This window comes from Eptatretus burgeri, chromosome 3, assembly GCF_056783735.1.
Source record: "Eptatretus burgeri isolate ZD-2024b chromosome 3, Ebu_testis_v1, whole genome shotgun sequence".
In the NCBI taxonomy this organism is placed as follows: Eukaryota; Metazoa; Chordata; class Myxini; order Myxiniformes; family Myxinidae; genus Eptatretus; species Eptatretus burgeri.
The window spans coordinates 60,706,577-60,723,910 of NC_140963.1; the positions used below are offsets into that span (position 1 = coordinate 60,706,577).

Genomic DNA, 17,334 nt, shown 5'->3' on the forward strand with positions numbered 1-17,334 from the left:
TTCCTCCATGCAATCTAGATTATAGTGTTGAAAGCAAACATTTTGATAATTAGCCTTGCTGAATTTGCCTTTTCTAAACAAAACAAAAACACTCAAAGGATAAACACTCAAAACACTTTCAGCACGGACCTCCACCAGGCTGAACAGTGTACGTTTTTTTTTTTTTTCCCACTGATAGGTCGGATCTGAATCCAGACCTTAACCAAAATTGAATCAGCTTGTTCTTGTCACCTAACAAACTCATCCTCCGAATTTTGTCATAACTCGTCCACAACTTTTTGAGATATCATGCTATACATAGTTTTTGGCCCCATCTCTCAAATGGTGAAGATTTGCTTAAAAAATTTTTTTTCTCAGATCCGGATTCGAATCTTCACCAAAATCAAATAGTCCTCGTCACACAACGAACATGTCCAAGTTTCATCCAAATCCTTCCACAATTTTTTTATTTTTAAAAAGATAACGTGCAATATCGTTTTTAGCAACATCTCTCAATGGTGAAGAATCTGTTAAAAATTAAATAATTCTCATATCTTCATCAAAATTGAATTGGCTCTTCATCGTGGCATTCCCAACCTGTCCGCAAAGTTTCATCAGAATCCATCCATAACCCTCAGAAACATCGTGCTATATATAGTTTTTTTGGCCCCATCTCTCAATGGTGAAGAAACACTCGAAAAATTCAAGTATCCGGATCTTCACCAAAATTAAGCGTTGCTGTCCTTGGCCGGTCATCCACATACACAAAAAAAAATTTCAGAACGATTTCTTAAAAACTGTTGCCAAAAATCGTGTGACAGACAGACAAACAAACAAACTTGGTGAAAAAACTTTTTGCCAAGTTATCAACATTCTGAAGCTTTGAGGGCATGATGTTGCATCAGAGTGGACGTGAAAAACCAGCTCCCTGGTCATTTTACTTGTGGCTTCGATGTTTTGCCCTCCAAGTGGTCTTCATCCTAGATGTGATGAAGACCACTTGATGTTTAAAATGTTGTACCTCATCCTTGCCGAATGAAGGCAGCTATGCTAGTTGGTGGTGCCTTTGGTTTTGAATCAGGCCATTTCCAACACCACCACCACCCTTTTTCCCTTTGAAATCGTGAATTGTTTTTTTTTTTTTTACTCCCCTCATATCAAAAGTTGATCATTTTTTATAAATAATCTCCTTAACCTGCAATGAAACCACCTTGATGTTGACACGGCATTCCTTCAAAATTGAAAGCTCACCTCTTCATTCCTCCAGCGACCAAACAGGTACACGTAGTCTTTGGGGAAGCCCACAAACTTGCCCTTGAAGAAGGCGATGTAAAATATGGAGGAGTAGTAGTTGACAAACTGGAAAAGGAACATTTTCATGGTGAGGCTGTTTTCATATGCCGTCTGCGTCTTGGGCACTTCTGCAGGAAGCAGGAGGGAAGCACGCTGCATTATGAATGTATTTGGTAATAATCAGCCTCAAAGGATAAACATAATGAAGCAAATATAAAATTGCAATTGGATGTGCACGTCCAAGAATTTTACCTCAAGCCAAAAACAAAAATTACCCCCGTGTGGGGGTGACGGTCATCTCTATAATGTTTTTTACTATCATAATCGATGAACTGTTGCCAGATATCTCCTAAAATGACAGACTAGATAGGTTTTGAAAATGGCAACTTTCACAACTTTCGTGACCTTGTCCCTGACCTCGAATCCGAGAAAAAATATGTTGTTGGGTATCACTCATCGACCTCTACCCACATACCAAATTTCATCAAGATCGGAAGTAAAAAGTTTTCTTTGTACCGGGAGGTGTTTTTGACCATCTTCCAGGTTACGTTGCGGCCAAACGGGACGGAATTTCAAAAATCTGTCCGGTTAGATACAAGATAATATTTTTTACTATCATAATCAATAAACAGTTGCCGAATATCTTGTAGAATGGCAGACTAGATAGGTTTTGAAAATGGCGATTTTTATAACTTACGTGACCTCGTCCCTGACCTTGAACCCGGACAAAAGTTATATCGTTGTGCAACACTCATCGACCTCTACCCACATACTAAGTTTCATCAACATCGGAAAGAAAAATTGTTGACGGACGGACGGACAGACATTTGGCCCGGCTTTATTAGGTCATCTTGGTAGAGATGACCTAAAAAGGAAGTAGCAAAAATTTATCAAAGTTTGAATTTCAAATTTGAAAGTTGCTCTGATAGTTCGAAAGAGGATATGAGCTTTTCAGTGAAAACCAAGCTCTCACTAATTGCCATCAGTAACAAGTAATCTCCCTGCCCCACAACTTTTGATTAAATGCCAGTACATATTATCGACTCACAATGACCCCAAGATAACCTGTGATGGGTACATAAATGTTACCTATGAAAAGGCAGCACGATAACCTACAATGCCCAAAAGAAAATAGAAATTTGTTTTTAAGCCAAAAAAAAGTTTTACAAACGACATTGCAACATCCTGATTAAAAGAGTCAATTCACACTTGATGCAACTCTTCAAAATAATAAAACTATGACAATCACCATTTTCAATGCAATTGTGCTGTTCAACAACAATACAAGCCTCAAACATGTGACAAACCGAGATTGGTGATGCATACAGCAACGCGCACGTATAGTTGGTTAAGGATCATAATGACGACAAAGTTGATGCAGGAAGCAGTCAGGGCGGTAACCATGGCAGGCGTGATCAGATCACGCACGATCTCATTTTTTCTGAGCTGCTTGGGAAAGTTGGAAGCCATGACGAAGAAGATAGACAGACGATACACAATGACTGCCATGATGCAGACAAGCACCAGGGAGATCTGATAAGTGACAAGTGTGAGGGGCAGAGCAGAAAATGGAATGATTTTAGCACCTGAGATTCCTTGTATCGACTATCAATTACAGGAAAAGCAGGAAAACGACATATTATAGATAATGCAGTGCGAGTTTAAAGAAGATGCCTGATGCGATGCTGAGAGCTCATGCAATTAAGAGTGAAAGAAGGCAGGACAGGCATGAGCAGAGTCCCTGTAAGAGCTCAGGATCAAGCGAGCAGGACTAAAAGGAAACCAACCCAAAAGACCCTCACCCAGAAAAGAACTGTGACAGCAGAAGTGCAGAGTCTCCATGAGGTTGAATACCATGGCATATATGCATCCATCTCCTGGTCACAGGAATAAGAGTAAACAGCTTTAAAAGATTGTTTTTTTTTTGTACACTTGCTGATACTACGAGAAACGATCCCAGAAACCAAGCATGGGTTCTGCAGGCATCAGGCAGGGCAGACAAACCCAGATGATCCACCACCACACCTCAGCAAGCAGAAGTGGTGCTTTGCTTCATCTTACCCAGAATAACACAGTGCTGATGCTAAAACAAATGGGCGCGCACTTCAATACGTGACTTCTATCGATCACCGGTTCATCATCCTAAATATGCACACGCACGAGTAATACCAGCACACATTATGGTTAGTGACATTCGACGAAACAGCATTTGCTAACCAACTTTATGCATGAGTGGAATAAAAATTTAAAAAAAACACGAGTTTGATTTCTGCTTTAGCCACATCATGATGCACCAGACAGAATACACAAAGCAATCCCACCATGCAACTTGGGAGAGTAACAAACAGATCAATGTACCCATATAAATTGCAGGAGATTCCTATACATGATTATTTTTCTGCACATGTACAGATGATTCAAAAAGTTTTATTTGAGCTATTGGTCCTGCATAATTCCCAAACCCGGAAGAAATGTTAATCCCATTCTGCGTAGTTTCCAATTAGCGGCATGAGAAATAATGTTTTGCCTCAATTTTCTCTTTTTTGCCAAGGGGCTCAACCTATTATTATTTTTAGCTCGCCTGTTCGAAGAACAGAGAGCTATAGCGATACCCGTGGCATGAGCGTGAAAATGTTAAAGTCTTTGGTGCAAGTTATTTCCTTTTTCATGTTTTTATCTACCACACTATTTTTTAATGATTACAATATATAAATACATATATTGCTTAAAAATTATTTGGATCAGACTTCACTGCAATGCTTTATAAAAAAAATATTAGAACAAGTCTGAAGACGACGATGGTTCACGAGCGGTATTTGACGATGTAGATTGTTTCAGAAGTCAAGGATGAGACAATGCGATCATTTTTGACCAAGTTATAAAAATTATAAACATGATGTGGTACGAGTGACGGGTTATTAGCTGCAAAATGTCGAAAACTGGGTTTCGTTCAACAACTTTCAAAACTTGACCTTTGCATAACCGTTAAAGGTCACAGAACAATGTTGTGGACATTAAAATAAGGAAACAGGATATGTGCTATAGCTTATTGGAGTTAGTTCGTCGAAGAAGGTCGAAAACCCGGTTCGATTCCCACAACTAACAGCATTATGACCTTTGGTGCAAAACTTCCTCCGGAACATTCCAGGAACAATACAACGTCATATAGGCTATATGGCATTTCGCACTCCTCGGATTATCCATACTTCGATGAAATCAGCGTAAAAACAAACTTGAAGGGGGCGCCACGGGCAAGGTGTTCGAGATAGAGCAAAATGGTTTCAAGACTTTAGGTGGGGAATGACCTCAAGATTATGCATAAAAAATATTGTCATCCGAGCACTCAAAGTTTGGGCGGTCGTATGATTTTTATGTCAATTTCGAAATTTTCTAAGTTCGTGACCTTGTGACCTTGACCTTGGGACGAAAATGAAAAAAAAAAAAAATCGAGCTCCGTGGGGCTATGCCAGTGCCATTGGGCTAACCAAATACCGAAACCACTGCCAGATTCGACTAACCCCTCGGAGAAGATGGATTTTTATATCAAAATCGCAATTTTCTAAGTTCGTGACCTTGTGACGAAAATGAAAAAAAAAAAAATAATAATAATTGAGCTCCATGGGGCTATGCAGGTGCCATTGGGCTAACCAAATACCGAAAACCCCTGCCAGATTCGACAAACCCCCAAGGAGAAGATGGATTTTTATGTCAAAATCGCAATTTTCTAAGTTCGTGACCTTGTGACCTTGACCGAGGGACGAAAATGAAAATTTGAGCTCCGTGGGGCTATGCAGGTGCCATTGGGCTAACCAAATACCAAACCCCTGCCAGATTCGACAAACCCCCAAGGAGAAGATGCAAATTGAAATCGGCAACCCCCTAAAAACACAATTCGCAATTTTCTAAGTTCGTGACCTTGTGGCCTTGACTTTGGGACGAAAATGAAAAATTGAGCTCCGTGGAGGTATGCAGGTGGCATTGGGCTAACCAAATACCGAAACCCCTGTCAGATTCGACAAACCCCCTAGGAGAAGATGCAAATTGAAATCGGCTACCCCCTAACAACGCATGTTTTTTAGGCGTGGCTCCGCCCATAATGGGCGCACCACGCCCATTTTCAGGAAAACAACTAGATCATGACATAAACCTCCCACCAAAATTTTGTCAGAATCGGATCAAAACCCACGGAGCTATGCTCGGGACAGACAGACAGACAACAATAACGAACATAGTGGTCACTTATTTTTTCGTGAACCAATAGTTTAATATAATGTCGAGGCTCGTATAAGAGCTAACACACACAACATACAAGGGGAGCAGGAGACAAGAGGGGCAGGAAAAAAAAGTGGGGAACAGAGACATGAGGAAATCTGTGGAAGGGAGAGAGATGGTGTGGGCAACACAGGGTAAACAAGATGGACACGACAGGGACTTTCAGGAAGGAAGCAAGGAATTTGAAGGAGGTGGGTTTGGGGCAGATTAGCGGGGGTAGAAAAGATAATGGTTTTTGTTGGGGGAAGATAAGAGATGGTGGTGAACAGCTGTTTTGAAGAACTGGAGGGAAGAGTGGGATTGAAGAGACTGTGGGAGTTTGTTTCAAAGACGGGGAAAAAAAAAAGAGCAATGAAAGAGTGAAGGTGAGCAGTGATTCTTGATTTTGGTAGTTTTACCAGAAGGGGGATGCTGGCAGACCTTGAGTGCCCTACAGAAATATATGGGGGACATATATCGCATACAGAGCTTGGGGGGGGGGCATGATGTTGCATCAGAGTGGATATGAAAAACCAGCTACTTTGTCATTTTACTTGCGGCTTCGATGTTTCGACCTCCGAGTGGTCTTCATCCCAGATGTAATGAAGACCACAACATCAAATCACAAATTTCAAAACCAACGAAACCCAAAATTTGAAGGACAAAACGTCGAACGAGTAAAATAAAACAATGAGATTTAAAATAAGGATGGACACCACCCCTAACTACAAATTAAAAATGGGACATGTAGATTTTACAGTTAAATGAAAAAAACATAACTGAACAACTGAAGTGATAGTAAAGTATATATAAAGAAATAATTCAAAGTTGCATGTTGGTAGTGAAGATGGTGAAGTGTGTATAAATAAGTACTTATTCAAGGTGGTAAGTGTGTAGCAGTGAAGGAAAAGAAAATAAAAATAAATAATAATAAGGTGAGCGTGTGTGTGTGTGTGTGTGTGTGTGTGTGTGTGTGTGTGTGTGTGTGTGTGTGTGTGTGTGTGTGTGTGTGTGTGTGTGTGTGTGTGTGTGTGTGTGTGTGTGTGTGTGTGTGTGTGTGTGTGTGTGTGTGTGTGTGTGTGTGTGTGTGTGTGTGTGTGATCTAATGATGTGGATCCGTGACTGAGGTTGTAGATCCGCTGTTTGGAGAGGTTCTGTGCTGAAAGGATCGAAACCTCGGGGAAGAATGGTGCCCAGCTGATGATCCGTGTGGTTAGGAAACCAGACAATCACTTACAGGTTTAGGTTCTTCCTTTCGGTAAGGGAACTATGTTTTGAGGTTTACAATTTAAATAAAGTTGAATATAGGATGTTGTGAAATCAACATAATTTACAGCAATCCTCTAATAGTCTAAATGTATATCATATTTTAGGAATAGCCGATACTGTACAATTGTGTTTGTGTGCGTCATGAAGATGGTAAAGAGTATCTAAATAAATAATCTAAGGTGATATTATCTCAGTAGTGGAGATGGTAACATGTATAAATAAAGTGAAGCTGTGTGTGTTGGTAGTGGAGCAACGGTAAAGGATATAAATTATTCAAGGTGGACTGCAGGCAGTGCAATGGTAACAGGTATAATAATAATACTTTCAGGTGTTTTTTTTTTTTTTTTACTTTATTTATTGTAAAGTACAGTGATTATAAAGTGTGTCGGAGTAAAGAAATAGTTGGTCATGGAAAATGGTAAAGTGTACATAAATTAATAAAATAATTCAATGTGGTGTGTCGGTTGCAGTGATGGTAACGTGCACACTGTAAACCCTCGTCCAATGCATGAGCTAGTTTCCTGAAAAACTGCACGTTCGGCAAAACTGTGCTGAGCAACCTGAAGACCTTATGGGATAAATGGGTATGGGGGACACAGCCATGAAATGTAACTGTAATGTTGTGATGTACAATCAGACCGACCATGATGCATTCAACTTCACGAAGGTTTTCTTGACAACGCTCAGCTCCATTACTGGTCCCGTGTGTCGCGCATGCGCACACGGCACTCACGTCAAACCCAAGGCAGGGCAATACATCACAGTAACATACGGACAAATATTTTATACGTTTTTTTTGTTTGTTTCTAGAAGCCTTCAGAGGGAATACCTATACAGTACATATGTATAAATTTGTAAGGTGGGGGAGGGGGGGGGTAATTGTTTGAGGCTGGGGGACTGCTGAAGTCACATTTCCTGAATCTATATATTGGTCTGTCTCTGTCTCCCTCACCCTCCCTTGCCATGCCAACATCCACTGTTCACTTGATCATTGATCCACACATTCAATAACCAAGTGGTTTCCGAAAAAGTGGGATCCATGAAAAATAAATAAATAAAATGGACACATAGTCGAGGCTCATGGAAGAGCTAGTACGAATACACTGAATGGATCAAGACACAACAGGACAAAAGTAAAAAATAACAACAGTACAGGGGGAAGGGGGAGATAAACATCAAGCTTCTGGGTCTCACTATCTGCCATGACCTTTCCTGGGAAAGTCACATTTCCAACCTCGCCTCAAAAGCCAGTCGCCGACTGGGAATCCTCCGTCGTGCAAAGTCCTTCCTCGGCCCTCTTGAGCTCCTGACTACTTACAAAGCTTTTGTCCGTAGCCTGATGGAGTACTGCTCTCCCCTCTGGGCTGGTGCTCCTGCCTCCCACCTTTCTCGACTTCACGCTGTCGAAACCAGGGCTTTTAAGATCATTGGCATCTCCCGCAATGAAGCTGAGTCTTTGGGCCTCTCACTCAATCACCGCAGGTTGGTCGGTGGTCTTTCTGTCTTCTACCGACTCCTCTCCAGCCTTGCCCCCCCTGCTCTCTCTGCGATTTGTCCTAACCACATTTCCACAGGGCGCTCAAGGTCCGCCAACAACCCCCTTCTGGTAAAACTACCAAAATCACGAATCACTGCTCATCTTCACTCTTTCATTCCTCTTTTTTTCCCGCCTTTGGAATAAACTTCCTCACTCTATTCTTTCCCATTCTTCCCTCCAGGCTTTCAAAACAGCTGTTCACCACCACCTCTTATCTTCCCCCATCCAAATCCTCGATCTTTTCTACCCTCGATAATCCACCCAAGCCCACTTCCTTCAATTCTCCTGCTTTCCTTCCTGAAAGTCCCTGTAATGTCCATCTTCTCCTCGCCATGTTCCCCGTCCCATCCCCATCCCTCTCCCTTCCACAGTTCACCTGTGTCTGTTCCCCAATGTTTTGTCCCTTCCACTCCCACCCCTCTTGTCTCATGCCTCCTTGCTGTGAGTTGTGTGTTAGCTCTCATACGAGCCTCGACCAAGGGATACAAAAAAAAAAAAAAAAAAAAGCATTGAAGGCCAAGATAGAGGCAGACTTGGACAAACAAGGTGTAGGGAGGAATGGGGAAGGACAGGATGGATGGGGTAGACAAGATGGATACAGAAGGAAACTCAGGAGGGAAAAGTGGAAATTTGGAAGGAGTAGAGTTATTGGGGTGAGGGGTAAAAGCTGTCATGAAGATCTGGAGGGAAGAATGAGATTGAAGAGAATGTGGAAGTTGGTTCCACAGGTGGTGGTGGCGGAGGGGAACAAGAGGAACGATTGAGTGGAGGTGAGCAGTGATCCTGGAGGTGGGAAATTGAGTATTTACTTTTTCCAGCTGCAACTTGGTTATCACAGAAGATTTTGAGGCCCAAATTATGTGCAGTTAAAATTTACCAGGTCTCAGCACGGTTGGTTCATCTTATCTTTCATTTTGGTTGGCTGTTCAAAATGGGTGGTGGCTTGGTACCAGTATCTCGCCTGCTAGGCAGAAGAAAGGTGTGCGTACGCTCTTGGTTTGTATAAAAATGCTTAGAAAGTGCACATGAAACATGGAAAACGCTCCTTGGGAAGAAAAAAAAAAAAGAAAAAGTAAAAATATCTTCAAATTAATCCAAACGTACAGGAAAAAAAAATTCAATTGGATTTAAAATTAAACCTGAGTGGTGTACAAGTCCAACCGCTGCTTCAGTCACTCCAGATTAATTTTTTCCTGTTATGTGAGTGCATGTCAGTGTATCAGTCTTTGTGTGCTTCTCCTCCACAACTCCAAAACCACGAAACCTAGCAGGCTGAAACTTTGCATGCATACAAAGGGAACTCCAAGGAAGCGCACGAGTGAAAATTAGGTGTTTAGGTTAATTAAAATACCCCTTTTGAAGATAATTAACGGACTTATTTAGTTATATCCTTTGTCATGTACATCTTTGGACACCTCACTCTCCCTTGATGGGGTCTTAATTCGCCATTTTGTTCGGCCTTCTAAACAATGCCTTGAGTCTCTGGATGGAGTTTGTCTCCGGATCTGTCTGAATGGTGTTTGTAATATGACCAGTAGAAGATGGATTTCAGACATTATTTTGTTTCCATCTTCACTGTTCTTCCATGTAGAATCATTTTGATGAGACAGTGTGAATCGTAATTAACACTCCACCACAAGTCTGCCTTCCCTTCCTATCACCTCTTGCTGCCTTCTTCTCCCACCCCTTCTCACTCTCTCCCCTCATAGTATTCCCATCAGCGAAATGACAGGTGGTATTTGCTAGTATAATAAGCCAGTTCATCCATCCGTTTGTGCATAACATTTATTGTGCCTCTTCCAGGCATCATTCGGCTGCCACATTGATCTCATGTGAAGCCAAAGATTTATTTGGAGCGGTCATTCACAACTGTCATGCCTTCCCTCCAAGTTTTCCCTTCAGTGTAAAATGACAAATTGTACTGTTAAAATGATCATCAAATATCGAATTATATTATATATCTACTTGCGGGGCACCCGTGGGAAACCCACGGGCAGAAACATGTCTGACATTTGGACATCTTGAGTTTGATGCTGCACATAGTTTTACAAAATTGGTACTGGCAATTCGTCAGATCCAGAAATTATGTAATCTACACGATTTATTTCCTTCACACAATATGTGAATACATGGCCATGCACTTCCCCCTCTCCCCATTCACACTGCACAGGGGAGAGGATGTGGAGTGACTTACTTCTGCCTTGACTTGATTGACTAGACTTGACTTGAGTTGTGGGGGGGGGGGGGGGAGAAACTGCCTTGACCGACTACTTCTGCCGATCATTTTTAAACTTGAAAGCATTGAATCCACGTCAGAAATTAAAAATTCCTTAAAACCAAACATTATTAATAAATATTGGATTCCATTGTTAATCCACATGTTCAACTTATTGCGAACAAATATTTTAAGTATTGCTTAATTATATAGTTGTAAAAGAGTTATCACTTGCCTGAAATAAACTCTTTCTATATACACCCTGGGAACATGAAAAATTATAATTATAATTAGACTCCAGTTCAATCCCCAACTTCAGTTTTCCCAAGCAGGGAACCCCTACCCTCATTCTTCGACTTCCACTCCCTCCCCCTCTCCACATCATGTCTGACCAGATACATTGAAAATGGCAATTAGAATGTATTTTTTTTTAATCTAAAAATGCAATTTTTCGTCCATTTTCTTGCCAGTTTTTTTGCAGTCGATTCTTAAACCATCGTATCGACTACGAAAAATGAAATAAGATATCGAATTAGAGTTAAGATAAAGCCACGGGTGCAATAAAATGCGAGCCTTCCTAAAGAGGCCATATGGAGTGACAAAAATGGTGGCGATTTGATTTTGAAGCCCCTCCCTGAATGGGGAAAGCTCCTCCCCAAATAGACAGACCAACCAACTGAATGGCAAAGAATATATTATTCATATGTATATATATATATATATATATATATATATATATATATATATACATATACATATACATATACATATACATATATATATATATATATACATATACATATACATATATATATATATATACATATATATACAAGGGTGCTTCATAATAGGGGGTAAAAAAAAATAAAAGTACGAGTATTCATGCTCCCTGGGTGTGCCTTTGTTCCATTTGACAGTAGAAACACACACACCAAATATGAAGCAGATTGGAGGATGTTTAGGGGTTCCTCAAGTTAGCACAATATTGTTGAAATTTGCTAAACTGTAACTGACAACTTGCCGTCGAATATGCACAACGCAGTACACTTCACAATTAATATGGTTGTTTGATATTTTCAAAAACCACAGCAGTCATACAGGATGAAAGAATAGTTTTTCCAAGGAGACCGAGATGAGCTTTTTGACATTGCAGTGCAAAATGCCCTCTCCATAATGGACATAATTGTGCCAACTTGAGGAACCCCTAAATATCATGGAATTTTGTTCATTTTTGACCTATAAGTTCTTATGGGGTATTGGAACAAAGGCAAAATCAGGGAGCAGCAAAAATCAAACTTTCATTTTTTGGAACACCCTAATATTTACATATATATACTGAGAGTAGATAGGCAGTGAACATGTTTTTGCTTCAAACGCAGGTTTTTTGGGGGGGGAGTGATAGAGGGAGCAGTCTGTTTTTCTCTTTAAAGTACTTTCTCTTTAAAAACTCGCCCAGGGATCACACCAGAAAACCCGTCATTATATGGATCTTTGTCTGAGCAATTCGGGGCATGTCACGACACTGAAAAAAATACAAAAAACCACAGTAATTATTTGCTTTGACGAAGTGTATAAAGCAAGGCTCTGAGGAAGGCACCACCGAGGTTCGGTGGAATTTCCAAGCCGGCTATACAATGTGCTGGTATTCCTTCGCACCAGACATGCAAATGGTGGTTCAAACCCAAGCGATCACCGCACCAGAGGCAGGTTGCTATCCATGTGGACGCTAATCATCCCAGATTAAGTTGTTTGTATGTTGCCAACATCGAGAGAAAAAAATGTGGGAGGATGGAAAGGACCTGCAATGCGACAGAGGGGAGTGGGGGTCTGGGAGGTGTGGGGGTGGGGGGTCTGGGAGGTATGGGGGCAGATTGTGTGGGGAGGGAAGGGGTCTTGGATAACGGCGAGTTAAAAAAAAAAAAATCCTGGTCACAAGTTCACTCAACCACAGCGCTATGCAAACAAATCAGCGTGGGTAATAGAAGACGGCGGGAGACATCACAGCGTCACATTTAAACCCCCATATTAGAAGTTTTATGCGCATTCAGGAAATAAGACATTTATTGTGTATAAAAATCCGCATTTTGAAGACCCATGTTGGATTAGGGTTTAATATATATATATATATATATATATATATATATATATATATATATATATATATATATATATATATATATATACTTCAAAGTGGTATGAAGGTAGTGAGGATGGAAAGTATATAACGATATACCGTCGTGCCCCCAGAATCCGAACGCCCCATTGTTTCAACAAATTGGAATCCGAACAATTTTTTTGAGAAAATTTTACACTAAAAACCAAACACATTTTCGAAAACCGAACACAACGTGGCATTCATGTTTGTTCACGTGTCTCCCCCACCTGTTCGACGCGCATCTTCGCACTTTGTTCATTCAGTTCGTCGGTGGAAGTACTCGTGAAAGCATCTCTCGTGTGTCAATCGCTACTTTACCTCGTGTTTTCACCTTGATTTATGCATTTTTTTTTTCAATTATCAACCTTGTGCATTCACCATGGCACCCAAGAAGAGCAGTGAAGCAAATAGGAATAAGAAGAAGTCCGTGAGAACGACAATTGAGTTGAAGAAAGAACTTATCGCGAAGCATGAGAACGGTACGCGTGTGTCTGATCTCGCTGCCATGTTCGAGCTGCCGAAATCGACCGTGTATAGGATTCTGCAAAATAAAGAAGCGATAAAAGCGCGAAAACCCGTCGTGAAGCGAACTCATTCAATGAACCCTCTGTTGAATCGGCTTTAACGAACTCAACGTTTTTTTTCACGAGCATGGTAGTGACGTCATGCTGCCTCACCCAATCGCTTCACCTCTTGATTTTCTCCTGAGGAACTGTGCGGTGAAAACGGCATGTTTGTGTCTCCACAGAGTGTACTGGGATATAAAACACCATTTGGTGCTTCATGGTTAATTACATACCTCCACCAGGCTGAACAGTTTACGTTTTAGATCCCAATGGCCACTGATAGGCCGGAGCTGCATCCAGACCTGATAGAAGAAGCGACAATGCTCCTGCTCATCCCCCAGGTTTGGAATGAGATTCATGACCCAGAAAAGGTCATTTACTCATTTTATTTTACCTTAAACATGGGTAATTTCAGTTGAAAGTGTCTTGAAAGTGGGTTTTCTTGGGGTCCAGGAACGGATTAATTCACTTTCCATTATTTCTTATTGGGAAAATAGTTTTGGAATCCGAACTTTTTGGAATCCGAACAGCCTCTTGGAACGAATTCAATTCGGATTCTGGGGGCACCACTGTAATTCAACGTCAGATGTCGGTAGCAGCACAGGTAGTATATAAATAAAACGAGAAAAAAGTTGATGACAACATCGTAAATCCCCATGCTTCCCCACCGAAAGGAAAGTTGAAAAATGTCAAAAACTTCCATCACGAATGACCCAATATCAAATTTTAGTTTAAATAAATAAATAAACTTCTGTTTTGACCCATGACCCCAAGTCCCCATCGCCTGGGGCACAAACCTGGGGTCAAATCCAAAAACTCAATACATATTTCATGCATCCCCCAATGTTTGTTGCACATACAAAGTTTCATAAATAATAAACAAACCAATGTCACCCGCAGTGTGACCCGTATCTTGCCAAAAGGTGACCACGTGTGACTTCTTTAAGGTCACACTGAGGTGAACAGAGCTGCTATCCACCAGGAGCGACTCCTTGAGGAATATCTGCCTACGAGAGATTCAGATGAGAATCGTTCTACAGAGTAACCATGAAAAATATGCGTTTGCCTCATAACGTCACCAAATGACGGCATAATGTCTCAAGCTTGACATATCTAGAAAGCACTCATCGAAGTGTTCAATTTGAGGTACTACACGATATGGTTCCTAAAACTTGAAAATTTGACCTTGGGGTCAAATATGTTTGACCTGAGGCGCGAACCATGAAGGTCAAGGCCAATCGCCACCAAAAATTATTCAGCTGAGCGCCAGACCATGAACTATATTCCCATGAAGTTTGAAGACGATCCGATCAAAATTACTCAAAAAATAAGAGTTTCGTCGACTCCCCTGATTTGTGACAAAGTGACCTCGACCTTTGACCTTCAAAATTTTATGCGCTGAAAGGGACCTCTGTAGGCCTCTGATATGCGAAGTTACAAAAATTTCCAATGATAACTGTGCTCTGCAGAGTGATTTCTACGTGATTACAGACAAAAAAATAAAAAATAAAAAAAACATCTGAAGGTCAAGGCCAATCGCCACCAAAAATTAATCAGCTGAGCGCCAGACCATGAACTATATTCTCATGAAGTTTGAAGACAATCCGATCAAAATTACTCAAAAAAATAAGGGTTTTGTTGACTCCCCTGATTTGCGACAAAGTGACCTTGACCTTAAAAATTTTATGCGCTGAAAGGGACTTCTATAGGCCTCTGATATGCGAAGTTACAAAAATTTCCAATGATAACTGTGCTCTGCAGAATTTTTTATACGTGATTACAGACAAACAAAAAATAAAAAAAAAATTTTTCTCCAACAATTTTTTTTTTGGGGGGGGGGGGACCAAGTCCAAAATTTAATGGTATGATCCTTGGACCATACCTAACCCCACCCCCCACCAAGTTTCGTCGAAATCCGTCGAGGAGTTTTTCCGTAATAATGTTCACAAACAAATAAACAAACAGAAAGGGGTGAAAACAGTAACCTCCATCCATCTTCGAAGATGGCGGAGGTTAAAAAAAAAAAACAAGAGCCCCCCCCGGTTGATAATTTTTTTTTGTTTTTTTGAAGCGTGGAGATAATACCATCCCTTTCCCTTCCAAAGATCACCTAATGTCTCTGTTCACCACTGTTATGTGCTTCCCTCTCCTGCTCTGCTTGTTATACGTTCTGTGTGTTCGCTCTTATACAAGCCTCGACATTGTATGTATAAAAAAGCAAAGTTGTGCGTTACTTGTGAGATTAAGTGTTTCCTACTACGTAAAGTATGGCCAATGCATTGCATGCATGTCTGAAAAAAAAAAAAAATATATATATATATATATATAAAAACATGGCTGGGCCAATCTCCATTAAATTTTGCATACGTCCTGGGTTCCTATAGGTGTCCTTTGCATACATTCTGGGTTCCCCATGCGTAGTATAGATGATGATTCCTAAAAGCATATACAATCCTGCACTATTCTCTCTGGTTTAAGAAGGAAAAAAAAATGGAAAATAAAAGTGTCCTCTGACTTTTGGCTCCAATCCCAATATCATTTAATGTGCCTCATTCCCAGATATTATTGCATGCATTTGCCAAATACAAAATAAATGCCTCCAGTCATTTTCGATTAGAGCTCCGAACGGACACACAGATGGACTGCCAGGACCCAAAATGTATGCCCAAAGCCAAGGTGATGCCCAGTTGAGGGCTAATAATCTGTATAAATACATAAACGCCTCTTGCCAAGTATAATGGGGATGTGGACAAGACAGCACGTACCTGTGTGATGGGGTTGTAACGATGTTTGGTGCACAAAGCTTCGTACTCAGGCCGTGGCCGTTCCCCGGCCTGTTCGGCTAGGGAAAGGCCATGATGCGGTGCCAGGCTGACTTGGTACCGCTTCCACAACTCGAGAAAGATGGTGGCTGGACAGAAACAGCTCTCCTCACACAGTGTTGATATAGCACACGCTACATCGAGTCACCACCACCAACATATTTCATTATTTTGCACAAGCTCAATCTTCAACGCACTTCATCCAGTGGTCAATAATTTTTCGTTTTGGTCTACAAGATCTTGGCTTCAAAAAACAGCAAGGTGACAGTCGATTGCAACACACTAATAGTGGGATAAATATGTGGATACAACAAACTAGGAGATGAATGAACAGGGGAGAGACAGATTATATATATATATATATATATATATATATATATATATATATATATATATATATATATATATATATATATATATATATATATATATATGTATGTATGTGTATGTATGTGTATGTATGTGTATGTATGTGTGTGTATGTATGTGTATGTATGTGTATGTATGTGTATGTATGTATGTGGGTGTATGTATGTAGGTGTATGTATGTAGGTGTATGTATGTAGGTGTATGTATGTGTATGTATGTATGTGTATGTATGTAGGTGTATGTATGTGTATGTATGTATGTGTATGTATGTATGTGTATGTATGTATGTGTATGTATGTATGTATGTGTATGTATGTATGTGTATGTATGTATGTGTATGTATGCATGTGTATGTATGTATGTGTATGTATGCATGTGTATGCATGTGTATGTATGTGTATGTATGTGTATGTATGTGTATGTATGTGTATGTATGTGTATGTATGTGTATGTATGTGTATGTATGTGTATGTATGTGTATGTATGTGTGTATGCATGTATGTGTATGTATGTGTATGTATGTAGGTGTATGTATGTAGGTGTATGTATGTATGTAGGTGTATGTATGTATGTAGGTGTATGTATGTATGTAGGTGTATGTATGTATGTAGGTGTATGTATGTATGTAGGTGTATGTATGTATGTAGGTGTATGTATGTATGTAGGTGTATGTATGTATGTAGGTGTATGTATGTATGTATGTATGTATGTATGTATGTATGTATGTATGTATGTATGTATGTATGTATGTATGTATATATATATATATATATATATATATATATATATATATATATATATATATATATATATATATATATATAAATATATATATAACCTGCAATTAAGAGGAAGGTTGGGAATAGAAGGGTTAATGT

General features: G+C 40.1%; 1 protein-coding gene across 10 annotated transcripts in view; it reads right to left on the reverse strand.

Moving 5' to 3' along the window:
• ANO5 (anoctamin 5) overlaps window positions 1-17,334 on the reverse strand; it is a 128,417-nt gene that overhangs the window by 12,400 nt on the left and 98,683 nt on the right. For 9 of the 10 annotated variants that reach the window (XM_085873679.1, XM_085873680.1, XM_085873677.1 and 6 more), the window contains 4 exons: window positions 16,031-16,176; window positions 3,334-3,414; window positions 2,580-2,805; window positions 1,231-1,400 (listed from right to left, as the gene is read on the reverse strand). In XM_085873679.1, the coding sequence (XP_085729805.1) occupies window positions 1,231-1,400; window positions 2,580-2,805; window positions 3,334-3,414; window positions 16,031-16,176 (623 nt within the window). Of the gene's footprint in view, window positions 1-1,230; window positions 1,401-2,579; window positions 2,806-3,074; window positions 3,150-3,333; window positions 3,415-16,030; window positions 16,177-17,334 lie in introns of all 10 variants that reach the window. The other variant, XM_085873671.1, reaches the window with a different exon arrangement.